General features: G+C 49.9%; 1 protein-coding gene across 2 annotated transcripts in view; it reads right to left on the bottom strand.

Moving 5' to 3' along the window:
* The window catches only part of LOC122389151 (neural-cadherin-like), a 145772-nt gene that overhangs the window by 10985 nt on the left and 111361 nt on the right, over positions 1-23426 (bottom strand). For both annotated transcript variants that reach the window (XM_043380884.1, XM_043380885.1), the window contains 12 exons: positions 17515-17630; positions 16292-16450; positions 14221-14355; positions 11453-11602; positions 10649-10820; positions 8705-8907; positions 6787-6972; positions 6233-6379; positions 5561-5749; positions 4916-5063; positions 4041-4140; positions 3684-3880 (listed from right to left, as the gene is read on the bottom strand). In XM_043380884.1, the coding sequence (XP_043236819.1) occupies positions 3684-3880; positions 4041-4140; positions 4916-5063; positions 5561-5749; positions 6233-6379; positions 6787-6972; positions 8705-8907; positions 10649-10820; positions 11453-11602; positions 14221-14355; positions 16292-16450; positions 17515-17630 (1902 nt within the window). The remainder of the gene's footprint in view (positions 1-3683; positions 3881-4040; positions 4141-4915; positions 5064-5560; positions 5750-6232; positions 6380-6786; positions 6973-8704; positions 8908-10648; positions 10821-11452; positions 11603-14220; positions 14356-16291; positions 16451-17514; positions 17631-23426) is intronic.

Here is a 23426-nt window from a genome sequence, read left to right as displayed (position 1 = left end):
AACCGGCCCTCTTTTCAATATTATTAGCTTTCTGCAATCATCGTCTGACTCCATCTCGATCAAACGCAGCATCCGGTTTCTACAGGGGCGTTTGACTGACCGGCCACACAATAACCAAAAACAAAATCAAAGCTTCATGCACACATATGACATAAGTAAGAAACGGATGAAAAAGGCACAACCACGGCACAACTCTGCGCGGCAAACAACGGATAATGTCCCACGCAAGATCCCGCGTTTCTTCAGCGGCCTTGAACGGAATGAAAACATTACATTTCTTTTTTGGAGCTATTTGATGACGTCAAAAAAATACAATACCCGTTTTAATGGTCAAAATGGAGACAATTACTCACAAAAATGTTTCCCTTTAAGCATTACAAATAAATACTTTTAAATATTTAAATGACATTGTTTTTTTCAAACAAATCAATATTATTTGCTTACTTAAAACGTCATATACAATGCTGAGATCACTACGGGGCTGTCTTAGAGTGTAGCTGCACTGGCAACCTTTAGGCTAGACTCCAGGGGTCATTATACCAGAACAACATGATTCTACCAGCCAGTAGTTCATTTTTCTACTAGATTGGTGCTACGCTCAGCATTTAGGTGCCAGATTCAGAAAAAAGAGTAAGGCGTACCGATGAATAGGTGCCAGAAACAGCTAATTAAGGTCATTTTCCATGATTGGTGCTGGTATCCACCAAATAGGTGCTGAGGACCAATTTTGGGGCGAGTCAGCTTTTAGGTGCCAGAAATAGCTTTTCTGGGACGCAATTAAATGGCGTCCATAAATATCTATGGTTGAGCGACCAGCTGCAAGGGGCTAGATAGCTACACGAAGAGAAAACGAACCAGACTGTGTAGACATATATAGAGCAAAATCATTGCCATGGTTGTGAGGCAGAACTGGAACAAGAGACCTGGTAGCTTTTTACATTATCAATGTTATGGATTATGAAACTGTCAAACAGTGGACAGTGGTGGTTTGGAAAGTTCTTTTCTAATCTCACCTCACATATTTTCTGGGTTGTGATATGCCGGGCTTGAAGCTACTTGGAAGCTACCCACTGACCAAGTAAGTGTCAAACTTATTTGTTTTGCAATTCATCAAATCACCATTTGGAGCAATATAAGCAATCATTCCATGACAGTTCAACTTTTTCGTTTAGCAGGTTTTCGTCGGACAATTTTTCGTCTGCAGATTTTCGTCCGCAGACTTTCGTCTATGCATTTGTTCGTCTGTGCATTTGTAAGTCCGCGCATTATTTTCATAAGAACATTTTCCGCCTCGTCCAGACGATAAAATGCCGGACAGAAAAATACTCAGACGAAAAATGCACCAAATTAATTCGAACAGACGAAAAAATGCAAGACGAAAAAGTCAGACGAATATCTGCCGACGAATAACAGGCTGACGAAAAAATTGTCAGATGGAATTTTGTTCAGAGCCTTCAATCTAATGTGAATGAACAGTAAGTAAGGTTTGCGCTCGCTGATACTCTAATTCTATTGGCTTAGTCGATCAGTTTTTCTGTGAGCGCTCGCGCAAACAAGACTTAGAACATATTTTACTTTTTATCCTAGGTATTATGTAACTGAATGTGCAGAAAATCGAAAGCATATACCTATCCAATTCAACTTTTCCATTTCTATGAAGCCTATAGGTTTTATTTCTGTTTTTTTTTTTTATATTGCCTGAAAGAATACTTGAATGTCTGTCTTCAATAACTGTAAGGTGCTATCCTACATTTCTACTGATAAGGTAAGATTGAATTGAAAGGGACATGACAATACAAATTGCAAGGTACCTATTACCTACCTACATTTTTTACGAATTTGTCAGGTTAAAGAAGGAGAGATTGATATTATGATTCATTTTTAACTTGTGTTGAAGCTCCCCCTACCTATGTTGGTTAACGATAAAACCACCACAGTCCACAGGTTTGCATAGGTTCTGCCCCTTTAACCCTCGCACGACCAGGCCATTTCTCATAACACGAACGACCAGGGGGGGGGGGGTTGTTACGACCCCCCCCCTGGCGTTTCGAAACGGAAGGTCGTAGAGCTTAGCGGAAAAAACCAACGGATTGCTCTCAACGAGATCTCGCGATTGGTGGTATATTTTTTGGTCCTAGGTCAACATTTGACCTACTTTTGACCGGTCAAAGGTCAAATTTTCGGAAAAATAGACTTTTTTCAACTTTCGGCGGCGATTGCGGCAAAACGGTGGGAGATATCGACTTGAAACCTTCACTATCGTGTTCCTTGATCAATTCTCTATCGTTTGGTATGTATTTCGTTTCCCTAGCTCTAAAAATGGCGCGTTGGGAGCGCCGGAAGTCGGCAAGGTCACAGTCGGCGGCAGAAATTCGAAAAATCATAATTTAAATTTGTGAAATCTGATTGTATTTTTGGATTTGGGAGGTCCATTTGCTCCCTTTAGAAGCTAATATTGCTGCATATTCCCATTGAGGTGACAAGAATTAGCAAAATAGTGGTTCGGGCGCTTTTCAAAAATAGTACCGGACGCTGTTCCTCTTGTGACGTCATAGCTCCGTGACCTGACCTGACCCGGTCAAATTTCTTATACCATATGATAGCCAATACTTGCCCCAACATGCATGGGAAGTTTCATCACGATCCATCAACCGATGTCCGTACCACCGGCAGGAAACCTCGGGCGTTGGCACTCAGTTTGTGAAAATCCGGCCGGAGGCTGTACCTCTTATGACGTCATAACTCCGTGACCTGACATGACCCGATCAATTTTTTTTCGGCAAAAGATGCGCAAAGGTTGCCCCAGAGGGTATTGAAAATTTCAGCCCGCTACGACAAGCCGTTTAGCGTGCACTTCGAAAAAACCTCAGGGGGGGGTTGATACAACCCCCCCCCCCTAGGCGTTCTAGGGTTAAATGTTGCTGGGCATCCATTGGCAGAATATTTAGAAGTAAGTCTGCTCATCAGAATGTTAGTTTGTTTAAGTTCTTGTTGTGGGACCCTGAATACTTTGGATCCTGAGATGTATTCTTGCCGTGGGACCTTGAGGACTGTGGACCCTGAACTCTGAAGTGTGTACTTGTCATGGGACCTTGGGGACTGTGGATCCTGAAATTCACACTTGTCGTGGGACCCTAGGGACTGTGGATCCTGCAATGCATTCTTGTCGTGGGACCTTGGGGACTGTTGATCCTGCAATGCATTCTTGTCGTGGGACCTTGGGGACTGTGGACCCTGCAAAGTATACTTGCTATGGGACCTTGGAAACCTTGGATTCTAGAAATTGAATTTGCCGTGGGACCTTGGAAACCTTGGATTCTAGAAATTGAATTTGCCGTGGGACCTTGGAAACCTTGATTCTAGAAATTGAATTTGCCGTGGGACCTTGGAAACCTTGGATTCTAGAAATTGAATTTGCCGTTGGACCTTGGAAACCTTGGATTCTAAAAATTGAATTTGCCGTGGGACCTTGAGGATCCTGGATCTTGATTTTTGGTCCCGGCACAAGTCTGCAGTAAAAAGTGAGCAGCCCGCTCGTTCAGAGTTGCTAGAAACTCGTGTCCCTTGGTATCAAAGCATACGAAACCCAGTTCATCGTGTACCTCGGCTTATTAGTTGAATATACATGACGATACCCTGCGCGGCGCGATTCCCTTTCCCAGCGAATTCTATCCATTCCTCACCGTGCACGTTGCCGGTGGGCTCCAGAAGCGGTCCGTTGTAGAGGATCAGACCCTCGTCGGTGCTGGTGGTGAGGTCAAAGCCCAGGTGGGAGGCGTTGCAGGCCGTCAGCCGCGGGAACCAGGCGTATCCGGTTCCCTCAAAGTGAATGGTGAGCCCCTCGCAGTTGGGGCCGGGGTAGCCCTCTGGACACTCACACCTACGAGACACAGCGGAGGTCTTAGAAGCCGCCCTTGCATGTACCAATAAACAAATAACGCGGTTTATTTACAAATACAAATAAGCACACATTCTAATCGATAAACCATGAGTGCCCTCGATGTTTGAAGTACGCATGGCAGCGCCAGTGATTGACCTACTTGTTTTGAGTTTCGTCCCATCTGCCGTCGTTGAGGCAGACCTCCCGTGGCATCGGTGGCTCGCACTGACCACAGGTGTACTGCAGTTGGGTCCGGACTCCTGTGGGGACAGTCACGGTCACAGTCAGTCACAGTCACAGAGTACAGGTGTCCTACAGCTCGGTCCGGACTCCTAGGCGCACAGTCGCAGTCACAGTTACTGACCACAGGTGTACTGTAGCTGGGACCGCAGTCCTGTGGAGACAGTACACAGTGGCAGTCACAGTCACACACAGTCACTGACCACAATAATACTGCGGCTGGGTCCGGACTCCTAGGAACGTAGGCACAGCGCTCTATTCTATTTTATTTCATTCATCCCCTTCTCAAGTCACTTCCTAAAAATCATCTGTAACATGTCATTGATCTGTTTCGCCTTCCGTCTTCAGAAGTTCAGAGCATCTTGCAATGAAGCCGTTTGGGCATCCTTTCACTGCTCTGAGATAAGATATATTCAGTCTAGGAGCCCCATCCCTCTCCTAGCCGAAGGAAGGCGTTATTGGACGCCGACTGTCACAGCGTGGATATTGAGCCCAGAGTACGGCAGCTCCGTCAGTGAATAATAACCCCCCGCCCTATGTGGCCCCTACTCCAGCCCACACGTGCCCCAATTCAGACAGACTCGCCACCGACTCGTTACCCAGAAGCCATCGCGGCATAAACGACATAAACCGTGCTTTAGCGCAATCACCGACACATATCGCCTTCTGGGTAACCGTTAGAGTTACGGGCGATCGACACCGGCTGCCGTGATTCCAGTCGATGTCGTGTCACGGTCGGGTGATTTATGAGAGCCCACTGATAATGTCCGGCGAATTTAGCGCGCTGGCACCTACCGATAATACTGGAGGTGTTGGTCTGCACACGGTACACCTCGTTGTCGAAGATCTTGAGGTGTGAGTGGCAGCTGCCCCGGCAGGTGGACTCGAAGAGGCAGTCGTCGATGCCGACCTGGTCGATCTCCACCTTCAGCATCTCCTCCAGCTGGCGGGACATCATCGGCGGTGTCATCGGGACAACATCGGCAGTGTCAGCGGGATAACATCGGCATTCGGCAGTGTCATCAGGGCAACGTCGGCACCGTCATCGACTGTCGTTACCCCCGTCCGACGTAACGACACACAGCGGAACGTCGTGGAAATGAGCCACTGGAGAGGCTTATACTGCGCAGTGCGCAATGACTTGCCACCAACTGTTAGTAGAAAGCCATTAACAGCTTTGATTTTCCATCTTTGTTCTTCTTATCACTGTACTCTCCTCTCTTCCCATCATACTAGCCACCTCCCCCTCTCTCGCTCTCGCTCTCTCTCTCTCTCTCTCTCTCTCTCTCTCTCTCTCTCTCTCTCTCTCTCTCTCTCTCTCTCTCTCTCTCTCTCTCTCTCTCTCTCTCTCTCTCCCTCTCTCTCTCTCTCTCTCCCTCTCCCTCTCTCTCTCCCTCTCCCTCTCCCTCTCGCTCCACCTCTCCCCTACCCCTCACCCACCTGTTTTTTGTTCTGCGACACGATGCCGTCCATCCTCTCTGCGCGGTAGTAGGGCGAGCCGTGGGCGGCGTACCGCACGTCCACGCCTCCCGCGCCGTTGTCCTGTACCCCGAACAGGTCGACGTTCTCTGGAGCGGTGCTGAACAGGCGGGCCAGCTCGGCAATCAGACGCCGGTACATGGACGGCGTCTGCCGGAGGGCGGGTGAGAGGTCAGTGGTTCGTAAGAGCTCATCAAACATGATCATTCTGCGATAAGAGGAGAAGAAACGCAGGGGATTTCCACTTCTGATAAGCAGGGTCAATTATGAGCTAAGCGTCTAGTTATGGAGACTTGTATTATAGATTAGGTACACGCATAGCAAGAACAGACCCAAGTGAAATGGAACTGGCAATCCGATCAAAGAAGATGATTGTACGATTTCTACGGAAAAGATTACATCGAACGATGCCCGCGAATCGAGATCAGTGGGGACTGGATGCCTCACCTGGATGTCGACTAGGAGCTTGTGCGATGATGATGATGATGATGCCTCACCATCATCGCACAAGCTCCTAGTCGACAACAGAAAAACGACGCAAACGAATATTGAATGTCATTCGCTGACTGATCCCTCCGCTATGTATTCTCACATCTGCCTTTTACATAATTGGTACGAAGTCAGCCCACTCACATTTTTGTCCGGGTCTGTGATGAACCTCTCGGCAGAGACGCCGGCGAAGCGCAGTGATCCCGACTGCGTAACGGCCTCCCGCGGCAGCAGTCGTACCGTCACAGTCACATCCGCCGTCACGGTCGACTGGAACTTCTTGTCGTACACCTGAGGACACGTGATGTGACGGTGTGTGACGGGGCGGGAGGGACGAGACGTCACGGCGGGGTCAGCGGGTCCGCGGTATCTGGACAGCGCGGCGGGATTAACGTCAGAGTCATTGGGCAAGTAGCCGGGCGACGCGCGGAATGAAACGTCTCGAGGTAATTTAAGCCGGCGCAGAAGTTGGACAGGAGTTGAGAGGGACACTACGTCACTGGACAGCGGGGAGTTTAAAGAACTTGTAATTACCGGAGCCAGGCGATGTAAAGACCGCCGAACCGGCGACCGGCCAAGTAATGAGTCTGTTTGATCACGCTCGGACAAAGTTCAGATGAGTTCAGGGTGGCACAAGTCCCATGGCCGCCTTGACGTCACAGATGGCTGCGACGGCTTTAAGAATAAAGTGCACGTACCTGGAACTGGAGTGGGTAGCTGCCGTTGGGCGTGCCGTAGCGCATGGTGATGTTTCCCGTGTCTCTGTCCAGCTCAAAGTGGCGGTACTCCTGGCCAGCCAGCCACGAGAATGTCTTGTCGGGCAGATCCCAGTCGTCCGGGTCGTCCACGTACACCCGGCCCACCACCGTGTCGGGCATCTTACCCTGAGGGAGAGAAGAGGGCCATGATCGGTCAGAGGCGCACACGGTGAAAGCATTCGTCAGTGGAGCTCCGGGCTCGGCAGGCCGCGTGAGGAGTCACACGATCTCGGCTGAGCAGGGTAGAGGGCTAGGGACAAAAGATTATATCCGGGAGCCAGTGCGGACTATGGGGTGTCGATTACGCTAGCACTTGAGGCTTAGTGCGCAGGGATAAAAATAGGCGTCTGTTTTACACACTTTCACAAGCCGTTAAAAAGTATATTTCTGACACGTAACTCTTTGTTATGTCGATTATTCAGCGCAAAGATGTTTATTACTTCCACAAAGTGACGAAATACCGCTGCAACTATGAACTGCTAGCCGGCAGATCCAGTCATTCTCATTCAACGCTTGACAGAAAACAAGTCAGCTGTAACATATAAATTAACAGTTGATCGGGAGCATTTGCAGAGGGAAACAGAAAAGGCGAACTAAGTTTCAGCTTAGCAGCAAACAGACTTTAATTTACGGTGACGTGTATGATCATGCGGTTCAATAAAGTCACGCATGTGACCATTTAAATGTTCAGAATGTGCAAAGAAAGCAACAATCTGTAAATAAAATTGCGAAATCGTCATCATGTCTTAAAGTTATATCAAATAAGATAACAATAAAAGATAACCTACAAAGCTGTAAAAGAGAACAAAATGAGTGAGCGGCATAGATAGGTATCTACTACATGGAATGATCGAACTCATATGTATAAAAAGGCGTTGAAATATATTTGCGGAAGCGCACCAAAAATAACCTAAATGGGTAATGGGTGATAGTTTTCTTTCCGCTCACTTATTTCCAACCCCACGCCCCGCGGCGAACGGGAAATAAGCCAACTGAGCGTGCTTAATTAACGCAATAATCGCGATTAAATCAGTAGCAATTCACGCGAACTGAACCGGAATCCACGTCCCAAATCAGGAGCGATCCATGCAGAGGAGCCGCCAGCTGTGGGGGCTCAGCAGAGCGCCTGGTGGGACGGGTCGGTCACCGCGGAGCGGGGCTGTGCTGAAAACAAGCACACGGCGCGGGCCGGCCGGCTGGTGCGCGCTGGTGCCGGTCTGTGAGGGAGTCAGACGGGAGGGGGCGGGTGCCAGTGCGGGCGGGGGTGGGGGCGGGGGCGGTACCCACTTGCCGCCGATTATAGGCATTGCCGGTCACATACTCAGCAGTCAGCCACTGCGGGTCGGTGGCCTGGCGCACAAGCGCCGCTCCCGGCTCAGCCTGGCACACGGGCTTAGGTCAGATCACGGGTCATAGGTCATGGATCACAGGTCACGGATCACAGGTCACGGATCACAGGTCGCGGATCACAGGTCACGGATCACAGGTCGCGGATCACAGGTCACGGATCACAGGTCACGGATCAAAGGTCACAGATTACAGGTCATGGGTCAAAGGTCACGGCTAGCGGGTCACAAGTCACGGGTCATAGGTCACTGGTGAGAGGTTAGAGGTTACATGTCGCACTCCACAGTCCACAGGCGTCCAGTGTCATCGGGATTTTCAAGCCAAGTAAATCCAAATCAACCTTTATCAATCATATTAATGCATTAGTGCAGGCTATCCAACCAATGTCCCATCAGCAACCGCCACCAGAAGCCAGCCAGTGCCTGTACCCCGATCTTCTCAGTCTGCCAAGGCTCACCCGAGTCCACCCTCCTACCCCTGTCAAATACCACCTCACAGATCCGCCACCCACCTCGAAGTTGAAGACCTGGATGGCGCTCGAGCCGGGCCTCATGTCGTTGTCGTTCTCGTCGCCGATGATGACCGTGAAGAGGCTGGTGCCGGTCAGGGCGCGCGGGTCGGCCAGCTCGTTGTCGCTCACCACCACGGGGATGGCGTACTGCTTCTGCTTCTCTCGGTCGAACTTCACCAGAGGACGAATCTCGGCACGGTTCGCTGGTGACAGAGCGGGTGGGGGCCAATGTAAGACAGTGTGATTGAGAACTTGCCGAACATGCAACTAAGCTATGGTCGGTGGCCAGTGCTAAATGCGATGCGATGTTGCAGCTGGTAGATAATCCATCCAAGACCGGCAAAGCTTTTTAATTTTGAACTATCTCCAACCACCAACACCATCGTGGTTTACAAATTAAACGAGACCAACGGACTTCTCCCGTTGCCATAGCCGCAAAACACCACAAATCACCAAGTAGGGGAGATCCGTGTAAGACGCCCAGGGTCGGTAAGAGGCCCCATCGCTTTTTTTACCAAACCAATAATGTTATTTATTTTTTAATGTTCTTGTAAAGCAGAAGCCCTCTTGAAACAACAACTCACGAAACCTGAGGTATCAGGTGCGTCGCAGCGACTTTTGGTAAGCCTGTTTCTGTTTTTGCCCCTTTACTTGCTAGATATATGCATCTTTATCGCCCTTATATATCTGAAAAAACAATGGCTATCAAATGCAATCTTTTCTCATCGAAATTGTCACATGTTAGCTTCAGAATAGACCATGTTCTGGTGCGCTGCAAATGTCTCATAAACCATAAATATTGTGGACGTTAAAACACTGTATTTTTTTAAGAGGCCCTCCCTTCGAGGATGATAAAACGCCCCCCGATAAAAAACGCCCCCGATGCTAAAACGCCTGCACCTGCGGCAGGCGTGGCATTCTTTTTTCAAGGAGTTTGTTTTTGTTTCTTTTTTCTGTTTCTTTTCTTAGAGGTTATAGGTACAATTTTCGTTGGTCATCAGCGTTTGGTTGTGCTAGTTTTCGCATTGTTCGAGCGCTTTGAAGTGTTATTGGTTTCGATAACACCGTATTTGCTTAGCTTTTCGAAATAAAAGGCCTTGCAGCTGTGTTCGCAAAGCGTCTTTTACAAGTCGACTTGACTTTTAAAACGCCCGAGGGGGGGGGGGGGGCGTCTTACCATACCCATAGTGTAAGAGGCCCTTTTGCAACTTTTTCCAAAATGTTAAAGTTTACGGTTTGTGTACCCCCTAGATTCATTTTGAATGCAAATATGTATGGGAAAATGATGCAAGCTCACAGCGCATGCACACGTTAGCGCTTAAATATTATCAGTTGTCTAAAAATAGTAACTGAGCTTAAGGGGGGGCCTCCTGCACCACTCTCCCCTACCACAAGTTCCTTCATAATCATGAATCAAAACCTCACACCACTGTATCTCCACACTTAAGTCTACCAATCGAACCGCACCACAAAGCCCCCCAATCTGCCGAGCCACGAGCCACGAGCGGTCGGTCGGGTGTGGCGGGCTCAATCATTCAGCTCGCGTCTGAGCCAGCCCATGCGCTCATTCGTCTCGTGCATAATTCGCGCGACTACGTCACACCTGGCGGCCGTACCAGGGTAACTGTCTGGTCGGTTAGATTCGGACAGGGTCGGAAATCGCCTCAGCTGGCGGATGGGTATACGATGGAAGCGACGGGCCGCTCGTGTTATAGCACGAGCTTATATGAGCCTTATAAGGCTCATATATGTAGAGGGGGAAGCCTTCACAAGGCGTAGAAGTGTCCATGTGGGGTACCATAAGTTAGCTATGCATCTTAGATTCATAACTGACCAATACCCCTCTCGTGTAGCAATGTGTGAGCTTCCCGGTTTCTGCAAGTCACTGCCACCACCCTCAGCACCATTCATCCAGTCATCATCACCACCGTCACCATTACGTACCGACAGTGGTGACGGAGAACTGTCGGCGCAGCTCGGCCGGAGCCGCCGGATCCAGGAGGAACGAGTAGGGCGGCCCGTTCCGAGTCTGATCGTCAAAGTCCTCCGCCTCCACCGGGATGACCACGCCCTCGGGCGACTTGTTCTCCATGATTACCGGCGGGGTAGAGTTACTCTGCGGATGGTGAACACAGTCAGCGGGAGGTACTGAACACGTCGCTATTGGCAGCGCGTCAGGTGTGCGCACGGTGAACAACAGTCAGCGGACGGCACTGAACATGTCGCTATTAGCAGCGCGTCAGGTGTGCGCACGGTGAACGACAGTCATCGGACGGCAGTGAACACGTCGTTATTGGCAGCGCGTCAAGTCACAGTGGGCCGCGGAAGTAAATAAACACCTCTGAGGATGATCGATAGAGACAAACAGTGACTGAAAAGTGAGAGCGTCGATGAAGGGTTTATTAAATAACAAATACCAGACACGTCAATCTTCGAGAGCTACTCATCGTAAGCTTTGGGTGTAAGATTGTATACGCCGGTAGTTCGACTATAAAACTCCGGGGGTAAATTGTGAATATCGAATAGTAGTGTTGCCAGTGTCAGTCCGAAACTGGAAAAGTATGCGGACATTTCATCAGCCCCTAGATGACAGCCTAAACTGGCCCGTAACTAATAATCTAACTGTGACTTATCACAGGACCATGGCTCACGGTCGGACCGTGACTCACAGTGACTCACAGTGTCCAGTGACTCACAGTGACTCACAGCAGGGCTCACAGTCAGACATTGGCTCGGATCTCAACTCACCTGGATCAGGTAAGGCGCATTGTCGTTGATATCGGTGAGCGTCAGTTTAAACGGTACCGACGAGCCCAGACCGTTTCCGTCATCATCCCAGGCGAGCACGGAGAGGTCCCAGACTTCCCGGCCACCGGTGCCCTCGTCCCGGTCCAGGGCCTGAAACACGGCGCCAGAGGTCAGTCAGGGGCAGTATGGGGGAGCCTCGCGGTCCAGAGCCTGAAATATGGCGCCAGATGGGGCGGGGTGGGGGAGCGTATCATACCTGAGGGCATGGTTCCCGGCCAAACCCGAGATACTCGTACATAAGGTAAGAAATAGGATTGTAGGTAAGACGTAAGACGTTGAGGGTTAGGTTAGGTCAATTATTTGTCCCAGTATTAATTATTACTATTAGTTGGGCTTCGTTACGTGAAGTGAACGGGAGTACAGGTGAGTCAAACCTGATATAAAAGAGTGGAGACCGGCCGGGTCAGTAGCGGCGGAACACCTTCAATTAAGGGGGGGGGGGGCACTGCCGACTTTTGGTCCCATTCTTTCCATGCAACGCCCATAGCGCTAATGTTAAAATGCCAAAATCAAATAGGGGCACGGTGCCGCGGTGCCCTCCCCGTTCCGCCGCCATGGGCCGGGTCTCAGTCAACATCGGCTATCCCTGCAGCACTAGACAACCATACGACATATCGGCAAATCCAATAGACCGGAGACGGCGAGCCACTTCTTCTTGCACAGAAGAGCGACGGTGACAGGCTAACCATGTTTCCGAATCGAGAATCGATCCTGGTTGAGAGAGCACTTCCGTATTGGCTCCATCGACAGCCGGTGAGGCCTATTGCACTCGGCGCGATCGAGCGAGCGGACGGACCCCATCCTTTCCCGGAGCGGCCGTCCCTAGTGACACACACCATCTCCCGGGACCGTCCATCTTTGTCCCTGGCCAGCCACCGGAGTGACCCGCGCGGCCGACCACTATGCGTGTGTACCGACGCTCTCTGTCCCGCAGAGCTCACTCTGCCGCTTTTCTACCGCACTCTGCCCGCTCTTCTGGCGCGCGCTGCCTCCATTCCCTTCACGCTGCATCGCGTTTTTCTCGTTACCACGAAACAGCCTGTGCCTCCCCGGTGATCTTTCTCACAGCGAAGGCCATTCCACACCACTCTACCAGCCTCGCGCCTCTCTCCGCTCCTCCCTCTCTCTCCCTCTGTCTCGCTCTGGGTACCTAGAGAGGTTTCCCAGGCCCGCTGCCGTTCCTCCGATCGGACGGTATAGTGGTCGCGTCGGCCGTCCATCTATAATTCACCACCAGCCAGCTGTAATTCACCGGTCGTCTGTTTACGGTGCTGCCTGGACTGACCGATGGAGAGAGAGGGAAGAGGGGTTGAACAGAGGGACAGTGAGTGGGAGACATCGTAGAGGATTGAAAAGAGTAGATAGTGCTATTTCTATGCATTCGAATAATTAAAATAAAACCATCGACAACAATGCATAAGTACCAACGAAGGTCACGGAAAGATACTTAAAACCAAGATTAATTTGAGAAATGTAGAGAACAAAGCAAATTACCTAATGCCGAATCCAGTATATTCAATAGATACAGCAGTTAGAAGCAAAAAAGGCATAAAACCAGCAATATACCAACTATCTAGGTTTAAAACGTCAATTACCTGCCTGACAAATAGACATCAGTTTGACGTTTGCGTAGGTACCAAACTTCGGTATTCAATTGACATTTCTTATTGGAGCTCTAAGTAAAAAAGTAATATTGGATTGGAGCAGCAGACAGTCAGTGGGCGGGTTCCGGGGCGGTGGTAAAGCCTCGCCGGAAAAAGGATCAGTGTCAACGTACTCTCTAGATCGGCACAGACGAGCCATTCCGAGAGCCGCCCTCAGAACAAAGCTAACCCAGCTCAGTCAACACGACTTCAGGGAACATCCAGCCAGTGAATCGCTCTCGGTAGTCGGCCCTCCACGCCCTCTTTCAGTCTGGAGGCCGTCGTAAGTAAACTCATCTCAGCGGCTGTGAAACACTCGACCGCGGGCAGTGTAGCACGCCCGAACTAGCACCCAAATCGCTATCCCACCCACAAATACGATCTAAACAAGCAATCTAGCCGGATCCCATATTGAGCCGCCCGAGGGGATAGAACCTCTCATAGGGCCAGAACCTCACGTGAACACCACTCATGTAGCCCACATCGACCATATGACTCCGTAACTCGGCTATGGGCTGTGAGCAAGGAGTGCTTAGAAAACCACCTGATACCTGGCAACCCCACCACGTATCTTGACAACAGTCACCCAGCCAGGGTGACATACTGTCTCCAGTACACCATTTGATGCTAAGAGATCGGACCTAGCACAGCAGACGGTTCCATTAGCCCGGACTTTCATCGTGCAGATAAAAGGTTAGACACACAGCCTTAGGTTAAACGCTCTTACAGGTAGGACGAGATAATCCATCCTTGCATTGCAGTTTAACAATAAATGAAATGAAATGGAGCCACGCTCTCTGATGCATATGACAATTCAATAAGAATTGCACTAGGAGCCAAGAATAAAACTATACTAACTAGATTCAAATGTGCATTATCAACCTCCTTTATACAGCGCAGCTTGTCATGTGCGTTTTCCTTCGGAATGCTTTTACAAATGTGGTCGCCTGTGGGCGGCCGGCCGGTGGCCAGCTGACCGCTCTCACAGAATCAATCAGTGGCTCTGAGCCGGCTGCCGACACCCGTCCCAGAGCGAGCCTCCCTCACAGCGCCGGCGGGACGCACCTTGAGGACGACCACCTCGCCGCGACTGTTGATGCTGAACACGTCATCCTCCGGCCGGTTGGGGTAGATTCCCGGCCCAGAGAGCTTGTAGACGATGGCCGCTCTGCCCACCGGGTCGGGGTCGATCGCCGTCACCTGGAACGGGCGGGTCACGACAGGTCATTATGGGGTCATCCTTTGGGAAGCGATTTCGTTGTTGAGGGGTAAAACTACCCTGCAGTAAAAGCAAAAAAAGGAGAGGGGCGTAGTTAACTGTGGCGTTGCCTGGCACGTCCACACGGCGAAACCTTTGGCTTGCATTTCGCAGATTTCATTTCGTGAGTTCTTCGTTTCGGTTCGTTTTCAGAGGCCGTGCTGGTCTAAGTTGGGCGTATATCGCGCCGGCGACAGGCGGTAAACGTCGAGTGAGCCGGCTTTCGAGCTCGTACGTTCCCCGGCGGACAATATTAGTCGCCAACTGGAGAAGTGGACCGCCGCCGGCCCGGCGGCCACACCAGCCGACTGTAACGGCCCCATCGTCACCAGGACCGCACTGGATCGGCATGGATTAACACTCAATCGCAGACTGCTCGAGCGATATAGCACACGTTAGGTTCTTTATAGCTGTGATTTATCGGCATGTTCACCGATTTAACTCGATTTAACTAAAGACGTCAGCCATTTGACGCGACACATTCACAGCGGTTGGTATGCCCGCGTTGCCCGACAGCGGCACACCATATCGCACAACGCGTCACGCGTGAGGACCGCGCGTTACACTGCCCGCACCTGCATTCCTGAGTGAATGTGTGTACCCCGATTGATTCAACATGGACTCCAGCAGACGCAATTGATGGTAGACCCCACTACACGGCCAGGGCGGAGTGGCCCGCGCCATTTGAGGCGGTTTTATTAGTACCCCGTGCCGCAGCTCAGGCCACAATGGGACATCCCACTCCCTGCTAAACGTATGTGTGTGGAGGTCAACGGGTCACACACTCGGCCGGACGCCTAGCGATCAGGGAAGGACACACTCGTGTGTCTCTCTTCTTCGACACTGTCCAAGGGTTCTCCACAGGACTGGTGGCCAAACAGCTCCAGCAGAGACTCCCGGTATATTCGGACAGATCCGGCGCCCACTGACGGCTAGTGTAGGACCCTGGCCATGCCGGTGGACGGTAACTCAGCCGGGCGACTCATTACAGCGCCCTCGGCGGCTAATTAAGGCCGCACGCCGCCCACCGGAACACATCGGAAGTGGGAACACACCGGGCCGTTTACCGAGGGCCGTCAACAGCCGCGTGACACGCCGACTCGCCAGCGGGGGAGGGAGGGGAGGGGGGGGGGGGGGGCGACGACAGCAGGGAGACGGGGACGTATTACTGGGCACGGCGCAGCTGCCACACGGACCCAGCCGGATGGCACGGAGACGATATAGTGCCGCTCTGACATTTTGCAACCCAGGCGCGCCCTCTCAGCCTTTAACTAAATGAATCGATCCTTCTTGGGAGCAGTTCATTCAGCACCGCAATGAAAAGCGCGTGCTACGGCGTCCTCGAACTTTTGAGCTGTACATAATCAACCATTAGAATGAAACGAAACGAAACCAAGCTTTGACAAGTGATTAAAGCAGAGTGATTCATAGTTATTGATTTCTAAGTACGTGGCGGTTTTTGATACAGCAATTACCTAAACCAAATTCAAACAAATCCTTGAAAGACATCGGCATCACTATACATCAATACTGATCAATAACGTTCCAATTTATTTAACTATTCAACACCACAGAGGCAAGCACAATTCATATGCTAACTATTATTTATTCCAATAAATACTAGAATACGCCTAATTATGCACACATGCATCATCTTATGGGCAATATATGTCATAAACACGATCGTCAAGCAAGCAATGATTATATTAGAGGCAGCGATAAATGACTCGAAAGTGTCTGAGCCCGACAACCCAAACCACAAAGCGCTGCAGTACGGTCTCAACTCTCACCCAACAAAACAAACCCATGAGGTAAAGTTGAGAAGTCAACACCTCGACACAACTCCAACCTGGCCTGCTGGCCGGCTCTGCAGCTCACCTTGATAATGGGCTCTGGCGAGATGTAGCCCTCCCGCAGCTGCAGCTCGTAGCCGGGCTGATCGAACACGGGCGCCACATCGTTAACGTTCATCACCTCGATCAGCACCGTCTGGGTGGCCTCGAACTTGCCGTCAGACGCCGTCACGGTGATGGAGTACTGCCGGGGCGCGGAGGACGGCACGGGGAGGTCAGACAGGTGCGCAGGGTCACGGAGGACGGCACGGGGAGGTCAGGTAGGTGCGCGGTCAGGTCACGGAGGACGGCACGGCGAGGTCAGGTAGGTGCGCGGTCAGGTCACGGAGGACGGCACGGGGAGGTCAGGTAGGTGCGCGGTGGAGACGCGGAGCGACGGCACGGGGAGGTCAGACAGCAGCCCGCGGGCGCACGATGGAGTACCGCGAGACAGCACGGGGCGGTCAGATAGCAGCCCGCAGGCGCACGATGAGGTCAGGGAAGACGGTACGGGATGGTTAGGCAGGCGCACGCTGGAACTGGGGTCATGGAAGACGGCTCGGCTGGGACAGATCGCCGCGGTAATAGATTCACCGCGAGGGATCGATGAGAGCGGTGGAACAGCGGAGTAAAAGGTACGATGTATGTATTTACTACTCGGGTCACTTGACATGCTGCCGTTAGATGTCACACGGTTCACTGGCCACAAGTAAATGGTACTGTCCCTGCCAGTTACATTGCAGGACGCTGCTCATAGAGTTATTGTGTTGGCTGGCTCAGGTTAAATCTGCGGGATTTCCTGAGCCACCTCTAAGAACCTCCGGCAGCCGACGTGATAAAGGTCACTAAGCACGGAACGGAGATCCATGATATCATGAGTCAAAGAGCCGTGAGGTCAAGGGTCATGGGGTTATGCGGTCACGGGTCACGCCCCAAGGGGTCGTGCTACCAGGATACGCATTGTAAGGCTGTAAAACTGAGCTAGCTGCTTGGTTTCAAACAACCATACCTACATCAATATAGTCGGCAATCCCAGTCCTTACGTCTGGACAGGGTGCAGATAACGACTGACGTTTCTCTTTCACACCGTAACCCGACCAACCGACACCACTGCTCAGTCAGGGAGAGCTCCCACACTCGGTCAGCAAGCCACACACCGCCTCCCGAGCGGCCCCGAATCACGATCCACACCCTTCCCCCACCAGAACGACCGCAGTGCAGTTCGCACGGCCCGGTCCCGAGCGGCGGCCGCTGCCGCGTGCCACGTACGTTTCTCACGTTCTCGTAGTCGAGTTTGTTTTTGACCTTGACGGTGCCGGTGTCTGGGTCAATGTCGAACACGGCCCCATAATTGCCGGCGGTGATCTGGTATTTGATTCGCGAGTCTGCCGGAATGAGGGACGGTCGTCAGTCAGCGACAAGCAAGCGATCTTACCAGAGTGACATACTTCAACCTTCGGAATGAACAAAACTGTACACACACTCGATTCGGATATACAGAAACACGCCATCCAAAGGTAGCGTTTCATTTCACCATTTCGTACCAGTGCACAACAGAGTACACATTACATATAATGCATTGCACAATAATGACAAATGCCAGTTAAAACTGTACTAGCTCGGTCCCGAAGTTACACGAGAATGCAGCATGCAAAACACCGAATGAAATTGTAGGCGGGCAATAAATACGAATTGACACGCTCCTGTGATTGCTGTATTTCATGATTGCCACGGTACAGGCGTCATAACGATGTTATTAGCGTAATCGGCGTGCTATGTCCCTAAAACGACAACGCGTCACGCTATAGGATTAACCTTCCAGGCGGTGGGGGGGGGGGGGCAATTTTTTGCCCCCCCTTTAGTTTTTTCGATATATCTCGAGAACCGCTGCGCCGATCGTCACCAAACTTTCAGTACCCTCCCGGGAGCAGCTAGCGCACATGGTGACCAAAAATTTTTCCAAAGGCTACGATAGGTTGGCCGCTAATGACGTCAGAGTGACGTCATTTTTGCCATTTTCGACCCAAAAAAAGGTTTCGCGGGAAGAGCTGTCAGGCCTACAGCTTTAGAGATACAGAAAAATGTTTTAGACATAAAAGGTGTGAAATTGACAGGGCTACAAAACTGCTATCTCGGTTTTTCGAATTTTTGGATTTTGACCCCCCAAAAATAAAAAAATAGATTTTTTGAATATAATAGCCAAAAAATCCAAAAAGTTTTTTAAATTTCGAAAAAACCGGAATATATGTGATAGCTCCTACCGCCTTCTATCCACATACCAAATTTGAGATCGATATCTCTTTTTTTGGCCAAGTTATAGCGAAAAAACTTCAAAATTGATGACGTCAAATTTTCAAACTCAATTTTTAGCAATTCTAGACCTCGTAGCGCAAAACAAAGACCACCATTAGACTCCCCGGGACGAGCTGCATCGAATCGATACCCATTTTATGCAAAAATATCAACTTTGAAATTTGACCTTTTTTGAACTGACCTTGATCTGACCTCCACCAGAAAGTGACCTAAACCGTACCTGATGGTCTTATAACCAACACCATTGAGTTGGAAATGAAAAACTGGCCATAAAACATGCATCGCATAACCTTAGTAAAGTTGGGCTCATGTGGTGACCCTTGGTGACCTTTGGTGACCTGACCTGTGACCTGACCTGGTATGACCAGTAGGGTGTATCGTCGAATTTTGATTTTTTTTAATCGTCTTCACTACTAAATTTTATTGGTCCCTGGCATGTTTGAAGCCGTAGGATACCAATCAAAAAAATCTGGGACGAAAACGTAGCCTGCTGCGAGCGGTTGAACGGAAGCCTGTCGGGACGGCGCCAGGCGTTGAAGTCTCCCCGTTAGTTACGCGCACACTAGCACCACGCGGCGGCTGGCGCCGTGCCGCCGCGTTCCCGGTCAGCCGTGTTTTAGCGTTCACTGACGGGTCGAGGTGATTATTCTAAGCTTTCCTAAGAAGCTTTCTGCCCCGCAGCTCATTATTGAGCAAGAATATCGCACAAACTGCATAGAACATTGACATGCAGGTTGTCGGCACATATGGAGAAGGGAATGTTTTGGTTAATGCCTCCTTTAATAGGAAGAGATTGTGGAAGAACAACACATTTCTTTTGGAAATTACTCATCCTCCTTCTTCCTACGTGCCTGCTTTAGTAATCGAAGTACCCCTATTGACTCTACGTTCTTGATTCGGCTGTGGATTTTATGCATGGAATTCCGCTATATTATATTTTCTCGCCCAATGTCCCCTGAGCTATATTGAGGCGTCACGGGACAGCAATGCTCAGCACACAACCGCAGAGAAAAAGTCAATGTGGCCATGCGTTTTGTATGCCAAAATGTGTGAGCCTTGGTGTGTACCAGCAGCCGTTGTCACCATTGTAATTTTCACGACTTTATCTTTATAAGGATGCAATTTCCCACTTCCTAGTTCCCAGACTGGGTTTGGAGATATTATAGTTTTACAGAAACATTTGGGAATGTCTGTAATGTAAGTTAAAGGTAGTGTGCCAGCTTTCCTGGACCGTATGGAGTTAATGGCCCAGATAAGGAGAACCGGATTTTTAGAACTGATCCATACCTTCAAAACTCATGGAAACGTCTTAAATTCTTCAAATTTTGAGTACCCCAGTGCGAAATTCGCCCCGACGGGTTGTCGGTCGTACCCCAACCACATTTCACACCACTATGAACAATAAATGCACACACTGAAATCGCTATTACCGATACCTATGCTCATCCAATCAAGTTTCGATAAACCCGTTCATCATCATCTCCTGCGGTTTCGAACACGCCTGTTAGGTGGCTTCTGATGCTCGTCGAGGTCGGAATTTCCAAATACGCGTGGTGCGTCGGGCCGCGCGCTCTGACTTCGGCCAAGAAAAATGCGTCAGCTGATCATTGTCATTTCTGCCACTTGCGTGTGGTGAAATGGGGTCATAACTTATAAGACGGCTTTTTCATATCAATTATTTTACATAAAATCATATTTCAAACCATAAATAATGTTCGACAGCCAAATAAAAGAAACAATACCAATACGGGCTTACAGTTTAAGGCTCGACATTGTGTTGTCTACGATTAGACAGCTGATAACTCATTCCCGTACGTCGTATGGTCGTAACACTATAATGACCTTTGCTTATTGTCACAAGTGCGCCGCATTCGCGATTGTTGCCCGACGCCTGTTTGCAGGTGAGCCCACTACAGTTGTTATACATATCTAAAAACCGAAAAACTTTTAGGCGAAAAAGGCACTATTCCAGGCCCATTTTTGATTTTTTTTTTTGCGATATTAGGTAAAAACAGAAGCTTCTTATCCTAGGAAAAATAAAATGGGAAATCTTTCAAAGGTGGCACACTACCTTTAAAGCGAATACCGAAAGGAATCCACATATTTTCGATTTCCTGTTTGCTGTATTGCTTATTAAATGCCAGACGTCATGATGGCATGGCTGCGATTGATGGTATGCCGGATGGCCAGGGTACGAACTCACGGTAAGTCAGCTTGGCCGGCAGGCATCAACAGGCACAATAGTCTTACACTGATATCGTCACCCTCAGTTATTCGTCACCATTCAGCAACAAGCCCAGAGCTTCGGGCTTTGAACCGTAAGGTACAGGTGTATGAGCAAGACATTGCGCCGATTCGAAGGGCTGGAAGGGCAGCATCGCGGGGGCTGGAATGCGCCTGAGCGGCTGAGACCATCCCATTGGGACGGGGGTGTTCTGGGTGCACTCAGCCGCTCATGCTGGGAAATGCATCCAATGGAGCTCTCCATTCGAATGATTAGGGTGACCTTTAGTCTAGAACAAGGAAGGATGACTGTTGGCTGGTCCCGAGGATAGATACAAAGGACAGGTAATGACATCATATAATGAATCGAAGACGGCCCCGGTCCGATCCTCTGATAGAGGTTTATCAACACGTATCTCGTTGTGGACCATTTCGTTTTCCTCCACCGTAGTTTTTGCACCGACCTGAACCGGTTGGAAGGTAACGATGTTCAGAAACCATTAAGATCGTAATTGTACATTCGTTGTATATTCGTTCACTGAGCAGGTAGGACAGGTTCAACACAGTGAAAACCTCATCCTATCATCCAATAATTATAAAGTAGTCTTCATGGAATGGAAAGGCTAACCTAATTCAACGAATATACAATTACGACCTTAATGGTTTCTGAACATCGTAATCTTCCAACCCGTTGAGGTCGGTGCAAAAACCACGGTGGAGGAAAACGAAATGGTCCACAACGAGATACGTGTTGATGAGCCTCTATCAGAGGATCGGGCCGGGGCCGTCTTCGATTCATTATATGATGTCATTACCTGTCCTTTCTATCCTCGAGACCAGCCAACCATCATCCTTCTTTGTTCTAGACTAAAGGTTAGCCTAATCATTCAAAACGGGTGGGGATGGGGTAGAGCTCCATTGGATGCATTTCCCAGCATGAGCGGCTGAGTGCACCCAGAACACCCCCGTCCCAATGGGATGGTCTCAGCCGCTCAGGCGCATTCCAGCCCCCGCGATGCTGCCCTTCCAGCCCTTCGAATCGGCGCAATGTCTTGCTCCTACACCTGTGCCTTGGTACGGTTCAAAGCCCGAAGCTCTGGGCCTGCTGCTGAATGGTGACGAATAACTGAGGGTGACGATATCAGTGTAAGACTATTGTGCCTGTTGATGCCTGCCGGCCAAGCTGACTTACCGTGAGTTCGTACCCTGGCCATCCGGCATACCATCAATCGCAACCATGCCATCATGACGTCTGGCATTTACTAAGCAATACAGCAAACAGGAAATTCGAAAATATGTGGATTACTTTCGGTATTAGCTTTTAACTTACATTACAGACATTCCTAAATGTTTCTGTAAAACTATATCTCCAAACCCAGTCTGGGAACTGGGAAGTGGGCAATTGCATCCTTATAAAAATAAAGTCGTGAAAATTACAATGGTGACAACGGCTGCTGGTACACGCCAAGGCTCACACATTTTGGCATACAAAACGCATGACCACATTGACTTTTTCTCTGCAGTTGTGTGCTGAGCATTGCTGTCCCGTGACGCCTCAATAGGTATAGCTCAGGGGACATTGAGCGAGAAAATATAATATAGCGGAATTCCATGCATAAAATCCACAGCCGAATCAAGAACGTAGAGTCAATAGGGGTACTTCGATTACTAAAGCAGGCACGTAGGAAGAAGGAGGATGAGTAATTTCCAAGAGAAATGTGTTGTTCTTCCACAATCTCTTCCTATTAAAGGAGGCATTAACCAAAACATCCCCTTCTCCATATGTGCCGACAACCTGCATATCAATGTTCTATGCAGTTTGTGCGATATTCTTGCTCAATAATGAGCTGCGGGGCAGAAAGCTTCTTAGGAAAGCTTAGAATAATCACCTCGACCCGTCAGTGAACGCTAAAACACGGCTGACCGGGAACGCGGCGGCACGGCGCCAGCCGCCGCGTGGTGCTAGTGTGCGCGTAACTAACGGGGAGACTTCAACGCCTGGCGCCGTCCCGACAGGCCTCCGTTCAACCGCTCGCAGCAGGCTACGTTTTCGTCCCAGATTTTTTTGATTGGTATCCTACGGCTTCAAACATGCCAGGGACCAATAAAATTTAGTAGTGAAGACGATTAAAAAAAATCAAAATTCGACGATACACCCTAATGACCAGTGACCTCTAATAGCAAAATATGTACTAGACAACTGGCGCCTTATCGCTGATTTTCGACAAAATGCGTTTTACTCGGTGTTATAGCGCTTTCCCTAGAAGCCCCGTGAACGGTGAAACATTTTATCTTTGACCTGACCTGTGACGTCATCGGTGACCCCGAGGTCAATGAAATTTGGTTTCCCTCGACAAATTTGACAGGGCTATCGAACGCCGTTTGAATTTTCCGGATCCGTCCAGTAGTTTCGGAGATACGGGGGGGGGGGGGCAAAAAAGTGCCCCCCCCCCCCCCCACCGCGCGGAAGGTGGCTGGTAGGCCCACCGCCTGCCGGGTTAAACAAGGACCGTGATAGGATGTTCCATTGGCATCAACTAAACCCAATGGAATAAGGTTATCAAAGACACATATAGGTTTAAAACACACGATACCACAAACACCAGGACGTTTCATCGCCGTTAACCCATCCTGTCTGCCTTGTA

This window comes from Amphibalanus amphitrite, unplaced genomic scaffold (genome assembly GCF_019059575.1).
Source record: "Amphibalanus amphitrite isolate SeventyFive unplaced genomic scaffold, NRLGWU_Aamphi_draft 000345F_arrow, whole genome shotgun sequence".
NCBI classification, from domain to species: Eukaryota; Metazoa; Arthropoda; class Thecostraca; order Balanomorpha; family Balanidae; genus Amphibalanus; species Amphibalanus amphitrite.
The sequence above is the reverse complement of the archived record's forward strand: the minus strand, read 5'-3'. Positions and strand labels throughout refer to the sequence as shown.